At 37.1% G+C, this 18,255-nt stretch overlaps 4 protein-coding genes across 5 annotated transcripts in view; 2 read left to right on the forward strand and 2 right to left on the reverse strand.

The window, feature by feature from the left end:
- The first annotated feature begins 173 nt into the window (after positions 1-173).
- Positions 174-1,508, forward strand: LOC123873746 (40S ribosomal protein S26). Its single transcript, XM_045918770.1, has 3 exons — positions 174-329; positions 536-713; positions 1,310-1,508. Exons 1-3 carry the CDS (start codon positions 327-329, stop codon positions 1,474-1,476), a joined length of 348 nt encoding a protein of 115 aa, XP_045774726.1. The 5' UTR covers positions 174-326; the 3' UTR covers positions 1,477-1,508.
- A 1,166-nt stretch (positions 1,509-2,674) lies between these two features.
- On the reverse strand, positions 2,675-5,628 carry LOC123873742 (PEST proteolytic signal-containing nuclear protein-like). 2 transcript variants are annotated; one of them, XM_045918764.1, is made up of 4 exons: positions 5,455-5,628; positions 5,121-5,294; positions 4,154-4,403; positions 2,675-3,651 (listed from the first exon to the last, which is right to left on the reverse strand). In XM_045918764.1, exons 1-4 carry the CDS (start codon positions 5,480-5,482, stop codon positions 3,489-3,491), a joined length of 615 nt encoding a protein of 204 aa, XP_045774720.1. In that variant the 5' UTR covers positions 5,483-5,628; the 3' UTR covers positions 2,675-3,488. The 2 variants fall into 2 exon arrangements, with proteins under 2 accessions (XP_045774720.1, XP_045774719.1); XM_045918763.1 differs by having other exon boundaries at positions 5,109-5,294.
- Positions 5,629-5,856: 228 nt separating this feature from the next.
- On the forward strand, positions 5,857-11,282 carry LOC123873711 (CDK5RAP1-like protein). Its single transcript, XM_045918710.1, has 7 exons — positions 5,857-6,517; positions 7,111-7,261; positions 7,726-7,940; positions 8,338-8,468; positions 9,692-9,848; positions 10,312-10,439; positions 10,729-11,282. Exons 1-7 carry the CDS (start codon positions 5,983-5,985, stop codon positions 11,131-11,133), a joined length of 1,722 nt encoding a protein of 573 aa, XP_045774666.1. The 5' UTR covers positions 5,857-5,982; the 3' UTR covers positions 11,134-11,282.
- Positions 11,283-13,808: 2,526 nt separating this feature from the next.
- Positions 13,809-18,255, reverse strand: part of LOC123873705 — a 55,012-nt gene continuing 50,565 nt past the window's right edge. Inside the window, exons 3-5 of the mRNA XM_045918696.1 lie at positions 17,801-17,902; positions 17,363-17,557; positions 13,809-16,635 (exon numbers count right to left, since the gene is read on the reverse strand). Of these exons, the coding sequence (XP_045774652.1) occupies positions 13,966-16,635; positions 17,363-17,557; positions 17,801-17,902 (2,967 nt within the window). The 3' untranslated portion in view covers positions 13,809-13,965. The remainder of the gene's footprint in view (positions 16,636-17,362; positions 17,558-17,800; positions 17,903-18,255) is intronic.

An 18,255-nucleotide genomic window follows, 5' to 3' on the forward strand; every position in this document is an offset into this window, starting at 1 on the left:
AAATATAAATTACAGAGCTAAAATAAAACAAAGTAATACCATAGATAGTATAGAAAAATGAATGAACGGAAAAATATTATAATAGAAATAATTTATTTCCCAAAAATTTGATCAAAATTGTGTGGATTCTGAAATTCCTTGTTATAATGGTTATATTAGCCGTAAAAAAATATTGTTTCGTTGTAGCTTACAAAATATTTAAAAGTGGTTTACAAAAATAGAAACATTTTGTCTATCAGCGGAACTATCTCTTCATTCATTCACAATTGTCTCTGTCAAAAGTTTCTTTTCCGTCGTTCTTCGTAAATCGTATCGGAGGTTAGAAAATGGTGCGTACAGTTTTATTTCAATTTATAGCGTTTTCCCTATAAAATATGTATATTACAGTGCATAATATCACCTGAAAACATTTATTCCATGTGTTTCTGTGTAAAAATTTGGAACAACTAAGTTAATTGTCGAAGCATGCATGTTGGTTGTCAAAGTGTAGAACATGTGGCTGAAACGGTGAAATGTGAATTATTTTTATTTCCAGACTCGCAAACGCCGTAACGGAGGACGAGCCAAGCACGGCCGTGGTCACGTGAAGGCCGTGAGATGCACAAATTGCGCGCGTTGCGTACCAAAAGACAAGGCAATTAAAAAATTCGTGATCAGGAACATTGTTGAGGCTGCCGCTGTGAGAGATATCAACGAAGCCTCCGTATATGCCTGTGAGTAAATAAACTTATCAACCCAATACTATTTATACGGTATATACCGTAAGACCTTTGTCTTGGTTGTATAATTTATAATTTAAGTCCACGCTCAGTTTGAAACCCATCTACGCTGTTTTCGTACCCTATCGTAATGTTTTAACTCGCAAATTGTTGTAAGGCTAGTTCATCATCCTCTATACATTCTTGTACTTAGCCTCAGAAACGTAAAATACATTGTATTCATACCTGGTTTGAAGGGAAGGCAAAAATATTTAAATCAACCTAATATCCCTGAATCTTCTCTATGAAGTATGTGTGCTAAATAAGTTGTCCAATCAGAACACGAGGCATATGACTGCATTGTACAAAAACATACTATCTCAGCCAGGCTACGAAGGTCATAGACTAAGCATTAATTACTCTGCAATGCTGCCACTTCAGATGGGACTACTTGTTTTGCAATCCCTAATTTGCCTTGAGAAGTGTAAAATTGGTTAAGTTATATCATTTTTCTGAGACACTCAAATTTTACTTGACTAAGACAAACATATTCTTGTATTTAGCTCTTGTGTACCCATATCATCAATTAAAGCAATTTTGTTCTATTTCAGCATTCCAGCTCCCTAAACTCTACGCTAAGTTGCACTACTGTGTGTCATGCGCAATCCACAGTAAAGTGGTGCGCAACAGGTCTAAGAAGGATAGGCGTATCCGCACACCGCCCAAGAGCACCTTCGCCCGGGATATGCAGCGTCCTCAGAATGTGCAGCGGAAGTAATTTTAATGAATAAAATTATGTAAAAAACCAAATTCTGTTGTGTGATTGATATACCTTTACAAATGGCACCAATTTTGATACAACATACCAGTAGAGCCAACACTGGTGCCACATTTGGGAGCTAAAACTAAGCCATCATTATTGATATTCATTCTCTTTGATAAAGTTATAAGAGAATTGTTTTCTTTCTTTGTGGTGGGTAGTTAGGTAGGGCTAGGTGGTAGGTAGGTAGGTAGGTTCTGAACTCCTAGTTCAGAATCAGTTTATTACTAGTAGGTCTAGGTACCATTGAATTATGTACTAACACAATATTTCCTGAGTGTAGTATGTAGGTACATGCCTTCAGTAACTTGTAAATCATTGGTACTACAATATTTTAATATATCTTGCTGTTTTACTAAATAGTGGAACTTGAAGTACTAGTCAATCGATTCTAAAATGATTGCAATTTTATCCATTATAAAGGCGGTCTGAATAATAATTTTGCTAATTCAAGTCTCATGGATATCTGTTTAGTGATTGTTGTAGGAAATTGTTCTTCTACCTATAAGTTTCCTACTATAACTTTTTTTTACTATATAATCTAAATATTTTATAATATTCGTAAATATTCTGTAGTGGGCGCAAAACAAGTTATCTGAATATGAAGTGTAGGATGGCATGTTTTATAAAAACAGATTTCAGCCAGGTTTCTATGACCTGTGCAGACAGCCATGTTGCAACTTCAGATCGGACTACTTGTTTTGCGATCACTATATAAAAGGGACATAAACAATGAAATGCAAAGTAGATAGAGCAGTAATATAATTCAAATTTCAAATACAGGCTAACATTTTCTACAATATTATAATAGAGAAAAGTGAAATCACATTTTTTATTATTATGATGATTAGGTTTATTAAGCCTATAATATTAAAAAACAGTACCTAGATGTTTATCTAAAGAAAAAACTGTGTTTGCCGTTTTGAATTACAACATATTAGCCACAAAATACACTACAAAAAGTTGCACTTTTTCCAACAAAACATTCAGAACTATCAAAGTTATTTCAAATTCTAAGTTTTCCTAAAAGATAAAAGTTCGCGAGTCTGTGTCAATATATTAAAAAAAGTAAAAAATCCTAAACATATGGTGCTGATAGATATAGTAAAAAAAAAGAAAACAAACATTTTTTTTAAAAGTTAGAACTTTTCATTCATTAAATTAATGATACCATTATTACTGTAATACATTTACATAAAAGGCTACAGTAACATCACAAAAGTTGAAATCCATTTCAATTCATACAACATAATTTTAACTTTTATGTCACATTACTATTCATTATATATTACAGACAGACACTCCAATTTTATTTATTAGTTTAGATAGTGGCCTCAGGTAAAAGTAACATTGGGCAACATTGCCATCCTAATTTATATCTAAAGAGTCGTTACTGCAAAACATACCAAATGGAGGTTATCGTCAAAAAAAAATTATGAATTTTCTAAAAAAGAATGCTAATGGACTATGAAGGAGAAAGATTATTTCTTAAAATTTTTTTTTTAAGAAATATCGGTTTTTCTAAATTCCTATAATTTTTGGTGATAATTCTTTGAAGCAGCTTTTTAAATATAGGACAGTAGAACAGCATTGGGGATTCCTGTGCATGGGTAGTAGCATAGTCTGCCATTCTACTTATAAAAAGCAAGTTAACTGCAAAAGTAGTTTTTGAGTTATCGCCAAAAAACGGGAATTTACGAAAATTGATGTTTCTAAATGTTTCCTACATAGACAACAAAACTAACTAACTAAACTGACACATACATCATTCTTTTTTATAAAGATCAGATTTTGAAATTTGCCATAAGTTTTGGGCAATAATGCAAAAACTACTTTTGCAGCTAACCTCTTTTTGGAATCGGTCTCACTTAAGCCTTACTTTATTCTGAGATAAATTACCCACTGCACAGGTTCAATGTCAGATTTCTTTTTCCTGAAGCCACTACAACTTAGTAAGCATTGTATGCTTATCATGGGCCTTTAATCTTATAGATAGTTTGCGGAAACTTGGTAGCAGGTTTCTCTGCAGTCTCCAGAGCTTCTTTGAGGTTTTTCTCAAACACTTTCTTGGCATCACAAAAGCCTTGCTTTGTTTTGCCGAATGAATTTGGGCCTGCCGATGTTGGGGTTTCTCTGGAAATTAAATAATATTCAAATAACACCATTTAAAATAAAACTTTGCTATTGTTAAATATAAAAGCAATAGCAATAAAAAACATAACTTTTAATTCATTTATTTTTGCTTTAGTTTTATTAGAAGTTACAACACATTGAAATTTGGTAGTTGTAATATGTAATTATGAAAAGAACAGAAAAACTTAATTTAAAACGGTCAAATCTCTTAACTTAGTGCCAGTTTTGATCATACAGTTTAAATTGGTAGAGGCATTAAAATTTAGTCTTTATTTTAAAATTCACTTTGATCTTTTTTAGCAATATTAAAAAGAGATGCAGATACCCTTAATTTAGTTAAGAGAAAAACATCAAAATCATTTATGTGCTCATATCACCAGTTTAAACTGATTTCTTATAATATTATTAAGGAGTTCAAGACAAAAACACGAGATAGTTTTTACCTAGACTATATAATATGTATTATCTTAAGTGGGGCATGACACAAACGAGGTAAACTCACCTTCCTATATTTCGCATCCTCATCTTAGCTTCTGCAGGCATTTCTTCTGGTTCATCATCATCATCACGGTTGAACACCGATGCTACAGTTGGTTTGGGTTTTGCTGACTTGGAACTTGCACCCAGGGTCATTTTGATTGGTGTTTTAGGTTTTGTGAAGCCCATGGTTATTTTGCTGATGCGAGGCGGGGGTGGAGGCGCTGGCACCTCTTCATCTGAACCCTCCCATTCTGGGGCATGTCTTATTTCATCTAAAAGAATTACATATTTTGTGAATAACTAACTAAATGCTCCTATGAGCCTGAGCATGCCCTGAGCATGAGTCTGAGCCTATGCTCAGACTTCATCTGCATGGATTTAGGGGTATAAAAATTTACAAGATAAAAAAAAAATAACTCCTGGGATGCAAGCTATCTCTGCATCTTTAGTCAAAATTGGTTAAGCAAATGGGTTATGAAATGTAGCATACAGACACACTTTTGCATTTATAATTTGGCATGGATGTAACATCCCAGTAAATTAAAATTTAGTTGTAATACTTTGCAGGAGGTATATTTCAATGAGGTCTTGTTAGTTGAATAATCAACATCACAGTTATGTATGACATAATATTAAATGTCTTGGCATAAAATATGAAGCACGCCAATAGTGTTGGCACCCATTTTAAAGGTTTTTTAAGGTCTGACAAGACAGTTGTTAGCCTAACTTCCATATTGTTGGCAGATCTTATAAATATTTTCATAAATTCTTTCTATATTTTAATTTTCATGGTAGTAGTAGTTGTTTCTTGCTCAGTGGCTTTTGGTCGTGCCACCACAGCACATGGCAGTATATTTCAAAGATGCCATTTTAGCTGCAATGTCTTATAAGTGTAGATGTCTTGATTTGACTGCTAACAGGCAGAGTTAAAATCAAAAGCTAAAATCAACAAAACTAGAAGTCCATTAAAAACTTACCTCTCTGCTTACCTTGAACCTCTAAGTCCCTATCCCGACTCCTGGTGGGTTCCTCTCGAGCATGTTTGTGTACAGGTGGTGAAGGCCGCTTCCGCCTCGGAGACCGCGATCGTGTCCTGGTCCGCCCTTCGCGCTCCCGGTGGCTTTTGTCCTTCCTATAATCATCACGCGACGATCGAGACGACCCTGCCAATGCGAAAACACTGGCAAAGATAAATAAAATATAAATTTGAGTAGATTTTATACTAGTTTTTTAAATGCCAGAGTCGCAGTGATGGTGAAGGATTATTGGACAAATGGTTAAAATTGAAAAGAAATTTTAAAATAGTGTGCTATATTCGAATACCTTTGTGTTCTCTGTAGCGATCGCTCATTCTTGTGTAACTTTATATTATATTTCAATATTCAATACTAATAAAATTAAATTTTCCAATTTCCATGCAAATTTTCGTTGCAGCACAAAGAAAAGTCATTCGGCCATTCGGCCATTTTAGTTTTTTTTTTTAGTTTCACCTGCGTTTAATTTGGTATTAGTTCCGAATTAGAAGTTATAAAATTAATTAATATACTGGACTTAAAATAATACAAGTTGTTAAAATAGCTAAGTTTTGATATTTGCCATAATCTTTTATGCCGATGATTAGTAGATTTTCATGCGTTGTCTTTCCATAATAGTCCACGCCAGAAGTTGTCTAAATCAGCAGAATCAAAACGCAAATCATAGACCTAAAGAAGTTCTCTAATGTCATTATGTCATGTCAAAGTTTTGTAAAATATGTCAATTTTATTTTGAGGTTATGTTTATCAAAATATCGTATTTTTAATGATAACCGAAATAAAGAAGTTTTTCTCCATACCTAGTTAAGTTGAAAAAATGTTTTTACAAAATGCCAAGCGACTAATAAAATACATCAACTATATTCCACGACAATGTCGCTGTAAATCTGGGGCCGTACTTGGTTCTATAAAAAACCGTATCAAACAAGGTCCTGGCTTGAAAGATTTTATTGTAGAATCTACAGGAACATCTGAAGTTATCACTCACCCACCTCATATACCATATTTACCGGAAAAGTATGAGGATACTTCAAAAAGGAAAGTTTATTTCGATGTGTACGGTTGTCAGATGAATCTAAGTGATACAGAGATAGTGTGGTCTATTTTGAAAAAAGAGGGCTTTGAGAAGACTTTGAAAGAGGAGGAAGCCGATATATTCCTAGTCATGACTTGTGCTATCAGGGAAGGGGCGGAGAACAAGATTTGGAATCGTTTGGATCACTTGAGAGGGTACAAGAAACGACGTTCGTTTTCAAAGAATCGCCACAAGCCGATAAAGATTGGTATTCTGGGTTGCATGGCTGAACGACTAAAAGAGAAGTTGATTGAAAAGGAAAAGGCTGTTGATGTTGGTATGGGCTACATATTTTTAAACCAACCTCTTCTCACCTACCTCAGTCCTCGACAGAAAATGATCAATCCAACATAAAATCTAATTTATTCAATGCCCCATTTGTTTTCTTGTCCTGGCCAGAATGCAAGCTATCTCTGTACCAAATTTTGTTAAATGTAGATAAAGGACGGGCCAATTGAAGCTAACTAAGAAACAAGCACACAGACTCTCACATTTATAAGTATGCTAAGTATGCTATGAGTAAGGCTATTGCAACAATCAATCTATTATTCTATATTCATTTATTAGTTATGTTGTTAGGTTAATCATCAGCCTGCTCACTACTGAGCATGGGTCTCCTCTCTGAATGAGATGGGTTTAGACCATAGTCTGCTACACTGATTAAGTTAGCAGATTTCACACACCTTTTGAGAATATTATGGAGAACTCTCTGGTGCACAGGTTTGCTCACAATGTTTTCTTTCACTTCGCCTAAAACTTTTTATAGGAAGCGGGCGTCTTAATCAGTAGGCTAGCATAGCTCTCATTACAGGTTATGTTCTATTGTTATATTAGTTACTCGTTTTCCTAAATAACCAAATTTGTTTCCAGTGGCTGGCCCGGACAGTTACAGAGACCTGCCTCGCCTCCTGGCTCTGACAGAGAGTGGTCAGACGGCTGTCAATGTGCTACTGTCGCTGGATGAGACCTACGCAGACGTTGTACCTGTCCGGCTGAACCAGGACAGTGTGTCAGCTTTTATGTAAGTCTAGTAAAAAAATAACCTTTTTTAAAACTCTTTGTCTACATGATAAAAAGAACAGAAAACCGAAATTTTGCACACAAAATTTCAGCATTCTAGGTCTGCAGTTTTAAGCTGGGCATTGATGAGTCAGGCAGTGAAGGATTTTCTTTTAATTTTTTCTTAAATATATGAAACATAAAAAAAATTTCTACTTATTCAGGGGGGTCCGGGGTTCCAGGTATGAACCAACTTTTCAGAGCGATGTGCATTTTAAGCAGTTAAATATCACTTGCTTTAACGGCGAAAGAAAACTTCATATTTCTTTATAGTCCTGAAAGGTGTGTCAAATCTGCCAAATTTCATTTGGCCAGTGTGATAAAGCCAGACTTTATCTTAACCCTCTAATTCTGAGAGGAGACCTGTGCTCAGTAGTGAGCAGGCGATGGCTTAATGATGATGACAATGATGATTTATGTGATCAGATCAATAATGCGCGGTTGTGACAACATGTGCACATATTGCATCGTGCCGTTCACGCGCGGTCGTGAACGCTCGCGCCCCGTGGCCTCCATAGTGGACGAAGTGAAACATCTAGCGGACAGCGGCGTGAAGGAAGTCACTCTGTTGGGACAGAATGTCAATAGTTACAGAGATGTTTCAGAACGGACAGAGAAATATGACACACAGTTGGCTCAAGGTAAGGAATAGGATATATGCATGTACTAGTAACTAGATTTGATTGGGACTTTGAAATTTCGATTGAAAAACTCTATGGGCACTCTTTTTATGACCGTCTCCAGGATACAAGCTATCTCTTTACCAAGTAAATGATGCTTGCAACATCATTCATGTGCATTTACGTTTTTTTTATTCATATGGTAACTTATTTTCTAGGATCAAAAATAGCCTAAATCCTTCCCTGGGTTGTGAGCCGTCTATGTATGTATCAAACATCCAAATCAGATAAATGATGGATCAAAAAAAGCTAGCAAACTCTCAGACACACTTTCATATTTATAATATTAGTATGGATTAAGTATAGATCATGAAAGCAATAGAATTACAACCACAAAACTTTTCTTTTGGCTGTCTAGGTTTTAAAACAGTATACAAATCCAAAAAAGGTGGTCTCCGGTTTGCGGATCTGCTGGACAAAGTGTCTCTGGTAGACCCTGAAATGAGGATACGGTTCACCGCCTCACATCCCAAGGATTTCCCTGATGAGGTAATTCCATTTTATTTATGACTAGCTGATGCCCGCGACTTCGTTCGCATGGATGTAGTTTTTAAAATTCCCGTGGGAACTCTTTGATTTTCCGGGATAAAAAGTAGCCTATGTGCTAATCCAGAGTATAATCTATCTCCATTCTAAATTTCAGCCTAATCCGTCCAGTAGTTTTTGCGTGAAGGAGTAACAAACACACACACACACACACACACACACACACACACACACACACACACACACACACACACACACACACACACACACACACACACACACACACACACACACACACATACAAACTTTCGCCTTTATAATATTAGTGTGACTAGATGATGCCCACGACTCTTTGGTTTTCAAGGATAAAAGTATTCTATGTCTGTTTGCAAACCTGGAAGCTATCTCTATTTAATTTTTGTTTTGTTCAAATAGTTGGCTCAGCTGTGAAAAGGAATCAGACAGACATACATTTTCCTATTTTGGATTTGATTGCGTGGCCAAACCCTTCTCATTCTGAAAGGAGATCGGTGCAACTTCGTCGGGGAGGGGCAACACACGCACAACAGACGTAAACGTTTAAGTGCGGAAACCAGCCCAGAGAGGAGATCGGTGCTTAGGAGCCGGCGATGGGTTGATCATAATGATAATGATTATCGTATAGCGTTTGACCGCGACTTTGTGTGGATTTGGAGTTTTGGATGGTTTTTAAAAATCTCGTAGGATTCCTTTGTTCTCTCGCGTGGATCACTCATTCCATAGTCGACCTTATAAATTCTACATAACATAACGCTTGACTGAGTAGGTCCCTGCAGTAGTGGAGCGGTGCGGGAGGGGTGTGATGACGTGACGCGAGAGCTCAGTGATTCCTCAACTCTGTCACCCTCCCGCACCGCTTCGCTACCGCTGGATCCTCTTCACTTATCTACTATAGCACATATCCTCGTCCTATAGTTATAATTAAAAAAAAAAAATTGGTTGCCTGTAAAGTCGGTTTACTGACGATAGTTGAACGTGACAACAAAGGCCGATTGTGCTTCTTTGTCGCTCGTTCCGCGCTCTCGCTTGCACTTCAAGCCTTACATGGAACGCCTCAGAGCGAGGTAACGCCGCATGAGTCATGTTTTTTCGTGCGTGCAGCCGGCTCTATCGAATTATAAGACGTTGTCACGTCAAAAATGGCAGTCGATAGGGGCATTTGCATAGATTTTTGTAAATGTTTACAGGTGTTGCAAGTGATATCAGAAAGGCCTAACATCTGCAAGATGCTGCATCTACCAGCGCAGTCCGGCTCGACTGCGGTGCTGGAGCGAATGCGGCGCGGCTATACGCGAGAGGCGTACCTGCAACTTGTGGAACACATCAGGCATATTATACCGGGAGGTAAGTGATTTGTGCAATTTCCTGTATACGTATTTAAAACAACGAGCGACCCCGGTAATAGGCCCTTTTTGAAGCACGCTTGTAGGTGCCAAAATGTTTATAATCCCTGCGCCCATATCTATGTATTTTGTGTCACTATGCGTATGTGTTATATACACAAGCGTAAGTATTTATCTTCATTTTTAGCAATCCATACCTCAAAAGGAAAAAGGAACCCTTATAGAATCTCTTTGTTCTCTGTCTGTCTGTTGTGTCTGTCAAGAAAAGGGAATCAAAACCTATAGCGTACTTCCCGTTGACCTAGAATCGTGAAATTTGGCAGGTAGCAATGTCTTATAGCACAAGTAAAAGAAATAATCCGAAAACCGTGAATTTGTTACAATACGTTACATTGGGAAAAAATAAAGATTTGAAACTAGAATTTTACAACAGAATAAACTAGAGTGTTGTCTTTCACAAACAGTGGGTCTATCGACGGACATGATCTGCGGTTTCTGCGGTGAAACGGACGAAGAGTTTGAGGAAACCATGACTTTGATGGACATCGTCGACTACAACGTGGCCTTCCTCTTCCCTTATAGCATGAGAGAGGTGAGTTCCCCATTTTCTCTTTTAGTTCACGTTTTTCTTAGAGATATTTAGTGTAAAGTGATATTAATATACCTATAGTACGCGACAGGTTGAGAAATCGTGAATTTGTGGTTACATGAAAAAAAATTAAAATTCACGAACAAGTAATTAGTTTACTAAATCACATCATAGATGGCGCTGTCCGTAATTAACTTGCAGTGTTGCACATACAAGTGTTATATCTAGTATGATGGTACGGAACCCTTCGTGTGCGAGTCCGACTTACACTTGACTGGTTTTTTTTTTACAGAAAACGACCGCGTACCGCCGCTACAAAGACGACGTACCAGAGGAAGTAAAAAAGGAAAGGCATTCACGAATGATAGAAATATACCGCAGGAAATGCCAGAAACTACACGAATTAGAAATTGGGAACATTCATTTAGTCCTTGTTGAAGGAATTATCCCTAAAACCGGACAAGTTCTGGGTAGAAACGAATTGTACATAAAAGTGGTTTTTGATAATGTGGAAATACCTTGTGGGGACGGTAAAAGGCGGGTGAAGCCGGGGGATTATGTTGGTGTTAGGATCGTTTCGGCCAAGTCCTCAGTTTTGAGTGGAGTTCCGTTGTACCATAGTAGTATTAGAGAGTTTTATATGGAGCATGGTTGGGCTGAACGAAATTTATTAAGGTCTCAAACAGTTTCTAGTTAGATCAATTTATGAAAAATAGATTTTCAAAAAGTAAGCTGTATTTTGAGTTAGGTAAATTTTTTGGTTGTAAGTAGATTTTATGTAGATAAACATGTTAATATGTAGCTATTGTAAATAATGTAGGATTTAATTAAACAAATCTGAAGTAAGCGCGATGTTTGATTTTTTTTGAAGGAAAACTTCTTTAGGCTTGACTTGATTTATACTTCTTTTCTCTGTGGGAACTCTTTGATTTTCCAGGACAGAAAGTAGCCTATTTTCTTCCCTCGGATGCAATCTGTCTTTGTACCAGTCATAAATAAACAGATGGGCCTTGAAAAGCTAGCAGACAGATTCATGCACTTGATAATATTAGTATGGAATGGATTTCACATATCTAAAGGTTGCTAAAGGTTTTCAGCAACCTTTAGTAATCGCCTTGAAAAGGTCTTTCAGTAAAACAAAATATTTTTAGTTCACACTTCAAGTGCATTTATTAAAATCAAATCAGTACAAACAAACCATACATACAGTATTACAAATAAATATAAGTATATTACAAACACAGCTTACATTCGAGATAAGTACATTTAATATTACAAAAATATGGGACTGATTGTACCCAGTATGAAATATATTACATTTTTCGCAATTAAGCAAGTAATAATTAAAATCCTTAGTGGTTCAGTCCCTAAAATATCTTTAATTATATTATTTTTAACTTAAATTATTTGTGATACATGGCATCGATTAATTTCTAAATCAAATTTGTACTTTTAGTTAAACAATTTGTAGTTTTAGAGGTGTTTTTTCGATCAGTTGTAAGGTTATTTTTAAAAATTGATTTGAGTTGTCAAAAATAATATAAAATTATTAATTTATCTAATGCAGGTAGTTTGATAAAATCGATATTTCGCTCATTCGATGTCATACAATCTGTTACTAGGAGGCCGACAAGATTGAACTTGCATAAATACGGGTGTTTTGAAGGTTTTAGTTGAGTCTCCTTCTGAGATTCGGAGCGATATCGCATATTTTCGGTATTTGGGTTGTGAACTGGATAATTAGATGTTGTGATAGCAATCACGCTCTAATTAAATTATTTATTTTGGCATTAGTTTGTTTAGATTAAAACTCTCGGATAACCTCTACACATTGAACCTGGTGTTTTTTGTGTTGGTAATGAGAGGACATTCCAATAATTCGATAAAATTATTTAAATAATACCTGCTTTTCTGAGTGACGCCAATAATTCAGAAGCGGGACGTGTCTCACGTTGTCTTAATTTCGCTTTGGTATCTTTTTGTAAACAACCCACATTTGATTAAAATTTTTATTAAGTTTGATTTGGTGATTAAAATTTTTAGTTTTTTTTTTAATAATTTAGTCTTTTGTGAATTGGAAAGTAATTTGCAATGAGTGGTTCAGATTTTGTATACATCGAATGAGAAGTTAGTCGTTTGGATTTATTGTTGACTTGATATTAAAACTGAGAGTTCGGCAGTTCAGGGGTAGGTTTTAATGATTTGACGGAGGGCAGGATAGCCCATGATTTGGATTTGACTTAGGGCAAGGAAGCCCGCGACTGACATGACAAGATTATTTAGAAACACGAGGGCGTGTTAAATTCAGGACGGCCGAACTGTAAGGTTATTTTTAAAAATTGATTTGAGTTGTCAAAAATAATATAAAATTATTAATTTATCTAATGCAGGTAGTTTGATAAAATCGATATTTCGCTCATTCGATGTCATACAATCTGTTACTAGGAGGCCGACAAGATTGAACTTGCATAAATACGGGTGTTTTGAAGGTTTTAGTTGAGTCTCCTTCTGAGATTCGGAGCGATATCGCATATTTTCGGTATTTGGGTTGTGAACTTGATAATTAGATGTTGTGATAGCAATCACGCTCTAATTAAATTATTTATTTTGGCATTAGTTTGTTTAGATTAAAACTCTCGGATAACCTCTACACATTGAACCTGGTGTTTTTTGTGTTGGTAATGAGAGGACATTCCAATAATTCGATAAAATTATTTAAATAATACCTGCTTTTCTGAGTGACGCCAATACAGTGCACTTACCAAGCAGTACCAAGAAGTGCGTCAATATATTGTTATTATAAGAATTTATCCTGAAGATTTATTTTTCAATCTTATCAGGCTAGTAGACAATATATGTCACAAAAGAAGAAATACATCATTTCCAGTTAAAAATTTCATTGGCGAAATTATTCGTATCGTCGTAGGGCACTCCAAACAAAAATAATTTGGATAAATCAAACACCATAAAATGTTGTAGACTCGTTTTCGAAATTAATATCTATTGACTATTATCTATATCTGTAGTTTTCCAGATTTCCATAAAAATGTGTAATATTCCACACGGGCTCAAAGTTTTACCTACATATAAATCTTTGAGCTGTTGTAACTTTGAAGCTACACATTTTAACGTACCTAAGTATATTTGTTTTTAGAACGTGTCTACAAAATTTCATTGAGTTTAATGAGATTCAAACTACGTTTGTATGGTGTGATGTTTGTATGAGGAAAGTTCTCATAATTATTAAAAAAATCATTTTTGTTCATACTACCGTCGAAGAATCGTCGAAGTTTTTTTTTTATAACATCTTTAGAAATTATAAGAATAAATTATTACGGCTTTACTCACGTATTAAGTCGAAACTAGTCGGGCTTACACCGACTAAATAGTTACGTGAGTATAGTCGTAACAATCTATACTTAGGTACTTATAAGTTATAATGGAAAAAATCACTCATGATAGTTTAAACGCTAAAATAACCTCTTTAGAAAATTTATATCAAAGTATTTCAAATGAAAGATTACTCATGCTACACTAAGCTCGATGCTCCCATTTGTCCACTAGCTTCTTTATTGTTGGGCAGAATACTGACCATTTGGCCTGACAAGTTATCATCCACATGACCAGACAGACTTGGCGACGGCCCTTGGGAACTACCATAAACCTTTGTACTGTATCCTGAATCATTATGAGACTCCCTGTCCGTTTGACTCTGAGTTTCAGTCAAATGGGTGTTTATAGCTAAAGATTGGAGTCTACTGTGTAGCAAACTATGATCAGGTGTCGGTTTTCTTATGGCATGTGGATTTGGTCTAAAATTCGGGTACATTGGTGGACGGTTATCGTAGTAACTACCGCGAAAGTGATCGTTCTGGTTTGCAATTTCAACTTCAGTATTCTGATCCAAGTGGTCGCTGTAACAATGGGGTATCCTTTCTATTTCTCTTATCATGTGATCTTGCATCATTGCGCTGAAAACCCCCGTTTGATGGTGGTGTATAGGATTTCTGTTACGGGCCTGAACTTGATTTTGGGGGAGACCGGACTCATTGTAATCTAATTGATTCTGACAAGGGTGGTGAGGGTATGGCAGACCGTTTTCCTGTCTATACGGCATCTGATGATGCATCTGTCTGTTAGGTATATCGTGGAAGTATGCGTCTTTTGGAATCATTCTAATATCGTGGGGATAATTTTGTGTTTGCACTTGAGGCGCTGGTGATTGGGACTTCATTGAAATGGACTCGTAGTTGGGCAGAGGTAGAGTTTGCAGTAAATTGGTGTTCCTCATTGGTCCTGGTTGATTTGTACTTCTTATAGGATTGTCTTCTTCGTCGCTACTCTCTGAATTGTTACCATTTTCCTTTGGCGGAGTATGAAAAGCTTTTCTCGTTGGAAACGGTATGAGGTTGTGTAAGCTAAACCTTTTAGTTTTAGGAGGTTTTTCTTTCAATATTGGTGCAGGTCTCAAAGGCTGTTGAGGCATTTTTAGGACAGGATTCGGTTGTATAGGCAACGGTGTCTCTTTCTCAATTACTGCTCTCGGTAAAGGAATTCTTTCTGGTGAGATATGCCTTTGTTGGTGCTCTACCTGAGCTACCAATTCTTGAACTGATCTCCGAGGTTCTCTCTCTATATTACACTCTTCTCTGTAATCTGGTTGTTTAGAAAATTTTATATATCCATCTTGAGAGATGTCCATAGATTTTGTATTCCTTGGCAATGCGTCAGACATTTCTTTTTCAAGCATCACCCTTTTTCGAATATCGTCAGCCGTTCTTTGCAACACTTGACTTTTCCACATATGTTCATTTTGTTGTTCTAATTGGCTATTTATCATAGTACGCTCTTCTGGGCACTTAAAATCTGATTGTCGATTACTACTACTAGAGGATATGGCTGTAGAGTTTCTACATGGAGATATGTATCTTTCACTATGAACAGGAACATCTGATACCGGGGATTGTGATACAGAAACCTTATTAGCTTTAACGTGAATTTCAGCTGTGACGTTAGGAGAGGTACCTTGACTGCAATTTGTATGATGTATTGTATGAGGAGATCTTGAACACCGACTAGGCCCGACATCTAGCTGATCGCTACTTCTCGAATTTTTAAGCATATGTTTCCGTCTTGGACTTCTAGGTGATCTATTGTCCAAATTCTCAGTGCTTTGGGACGTGGCTTTACCACTATACTCCAGGTCTTTGGCTATGCTTTCACACTGCTCCACGTTTTCGTTGAAGCTCCTTATAATTCTGTTCACATTGTTCCATTCTTCGTTACCTCCATCCAAAATTTCGAGACTTCTCGTTCTTTTTATCGGTGGTATATCTAGTGATCCTTTTGGACTGAAGTCTAGTTTCTTCACTCTTTCTGACGCTCTGAACATCATGCCTCTCGTCAACCATTGCTCTAAATGTTTATGCCTCTCCTTACAGAGAGCCCTTTCAGCCGCAACAAATCTTGTTAATTCCGATATTTGACCTTGAGTTTTCATTTCTAAATCTGTGACTTTCTGATCTAATTTTTCATGGGCTCTATCGATATGGCGTTTTAGATCTTTCTTGTCCTCATTGAGTTTCTCTTCCATGTGTTTGAAGAATGGGGCACAGTAGCACGTATATCCTGCTCCGATGGGGCCCTTTTTTATATTTCCCGCTAAATCCAAATAGTACTGCTCGCCTTTTTTCAAGGGTTCGGTGGGAAGCGAGTTTAGCTTGGGTTTAGGGAAGTATTTTGGGTCTGGATAATAGTGACACCCGTATGGTGACCACTGAACTGGAGGCGCGGCGGGGGTTTCGAAATGTACATTCTTTTTCTTTTTGTCTTTGCTTTTGTCTCTTTTCTTTGCGTCGTCCGGTTCATCGATAGTCCTTTCTTTGCTTTTGTCTCGATGTTTGTCTTTCTTTTTGGACTGTTTGGCGACTGGCGTGTTGAGGATGCTGATTATTTCTTCCAAGCCCTTTCTGGTGGCGATGTCTCTTGCTGTTTCTCCCTGGTGGTTCTTGAGTGACTTGTCGCAGCCGGCTTCGAGGAGTATTCTCGTCAGTTTTCGGCGGCCCATGGCGGCCGCTATGTGGAGTGCGGTGTCGCCGTTCTTGTTCTGCTCGGAGACGCGGCATTGCGCTGAGATGAGGATACGAGTGACGCCCGCGTGGCCATAGCGCGCTGCAGTATGCAGGGATGTATCGCCATACTGAAATAGACAAGTCATTATTGAGTGCTCTTTTTCTTCTTTCAAAATACCTTCCAGATTTTGTTATCTCTGTCGTCTTCAATGTAAGTAAATAAATGCCTTCAAGTGTCATTGCAGTCAAGCAAGTTGGTCTTTAAAATGGCTATTAAGGAACATTTATTATGTTCTAAAATCTCATAATATGATCAAATTATTTTTATCTTAACGTTTATGACAGAGGTTAGAATGCTTGTTTATAGCTATAATACATATCTATGGCATAATAAACAAGCTTTACGATTTATTTAATAACTACTTAAGTAGGTACTTCATCTTCATTTAATCGAAATCGATTATTGGCCAAGACTCATACCTACGTAATTTTTTGTAAGAAATTTAGGGTCGCGTAGCTCGACGAACCCTTGGCTGGTTTTTAAAATACCTAAACTTTTTCTCTTTTCTTCTGTACAAGTTGTAGTGTAAAATCTGGTGGAAATGGAATGTGAAAATGTATCAAACAGACACTTTCGCATTTAGTAGGTAGATAGAATTCAAAATATTTCTATTCAATTAAACTTTTACAACTGCTTTTGAATCATCAAGTGCATCCGATTCAGAATGCCTTTCCTACCAAGAAGAACCAGCAAGAAACTCGGCGGTTGCTCTTTTCAAAGATTTGATATATAATATAATAGATTTGGTACTACGTATTGAAGTACCTATCCAAGTTGATTGTAAGCTAACTTACGTTGTTCTGCAAGTCGGGCGGCGCGCCAGCGAGGAGTATCTCCCTGGCGGACTGGTTGTGTCCGTTCTGCGTCGCCAGGTGGAGCGGCGCGAAACCGGCAGCGTTGCGCGCGCGCAGGTCGCAGCTCCGCGCCAGTGTGGCCACGGTGCGCGAGTAGCCCTTCCACGCTGCTTCGTGCGCTGCTGTGTTGCCGTGCTGGAATACCAAAAAATGAATTGTTTTTAGATTTTTTTTATAAAAAATAGCGAGCATACGAGCGAGGTGGGTCATCTGGTGTTAAGTGATTACCGCTGCACATGAACATTTGCAGCACCAGAGATGCCACCCAGAATTATGCCAGCGATACAATATACCTATACTGTCTCGTTTTAACCGTATCTTAAGTTTGAGCAAATTTAGTAGATCTCAACCTAATTAGAGGGTAAACGTTGTACGTACCACGAGGTCCTGCTTGTTGGGGTCTGCGCCCTGCTCCAGCAGCACGCGGACCACGTCCACGTGCCCGTCGGCCGCCGCGCGCTGCAAGGCGCTGCAGCCATTCTGCAATAACAACATCAAAAGTTAAAGTCAGGTATTCAAATTGGGTTCCATTAGGCAATTTTTGATGGTCAGTTCTAAAACCAAAGCTACCAGGGTTCCATACGCGCCCAGGTCTGAGAAGAGGCCAAAAAAACTCAACAGGGTAATTAATATTAATAAAGGCCATCATTACTTATTTAATCAATTAAAATAATACCTAAATAACTCCTAAAACAGAATTTGGGTTGATTTTGTGAGGGAGAAACTGTTGTGAAAACTTTCTTGTGTGTGTTTCACACATTTATTTATTCTTTTACATGCCGTCATGTGTGGATGCACTCGGCAGAGGTTCATAGGGATTTGTGTTTTAGTTT

Source organism: Maniola jurtina, chromosome 17 (genome assembly GCF_905333055.1).
Source record: "Maniola jurtina chromosome 17, ilManJurt1.1, whole genome shotgun sequence".
Taxonomy (NCBI): domain Eukaryota; kingdom Metazoa; phylum Arthropoda; class Insecta; order Lepidoptera; family Nymphalidae; genus Maniola; species Maniola jurtina.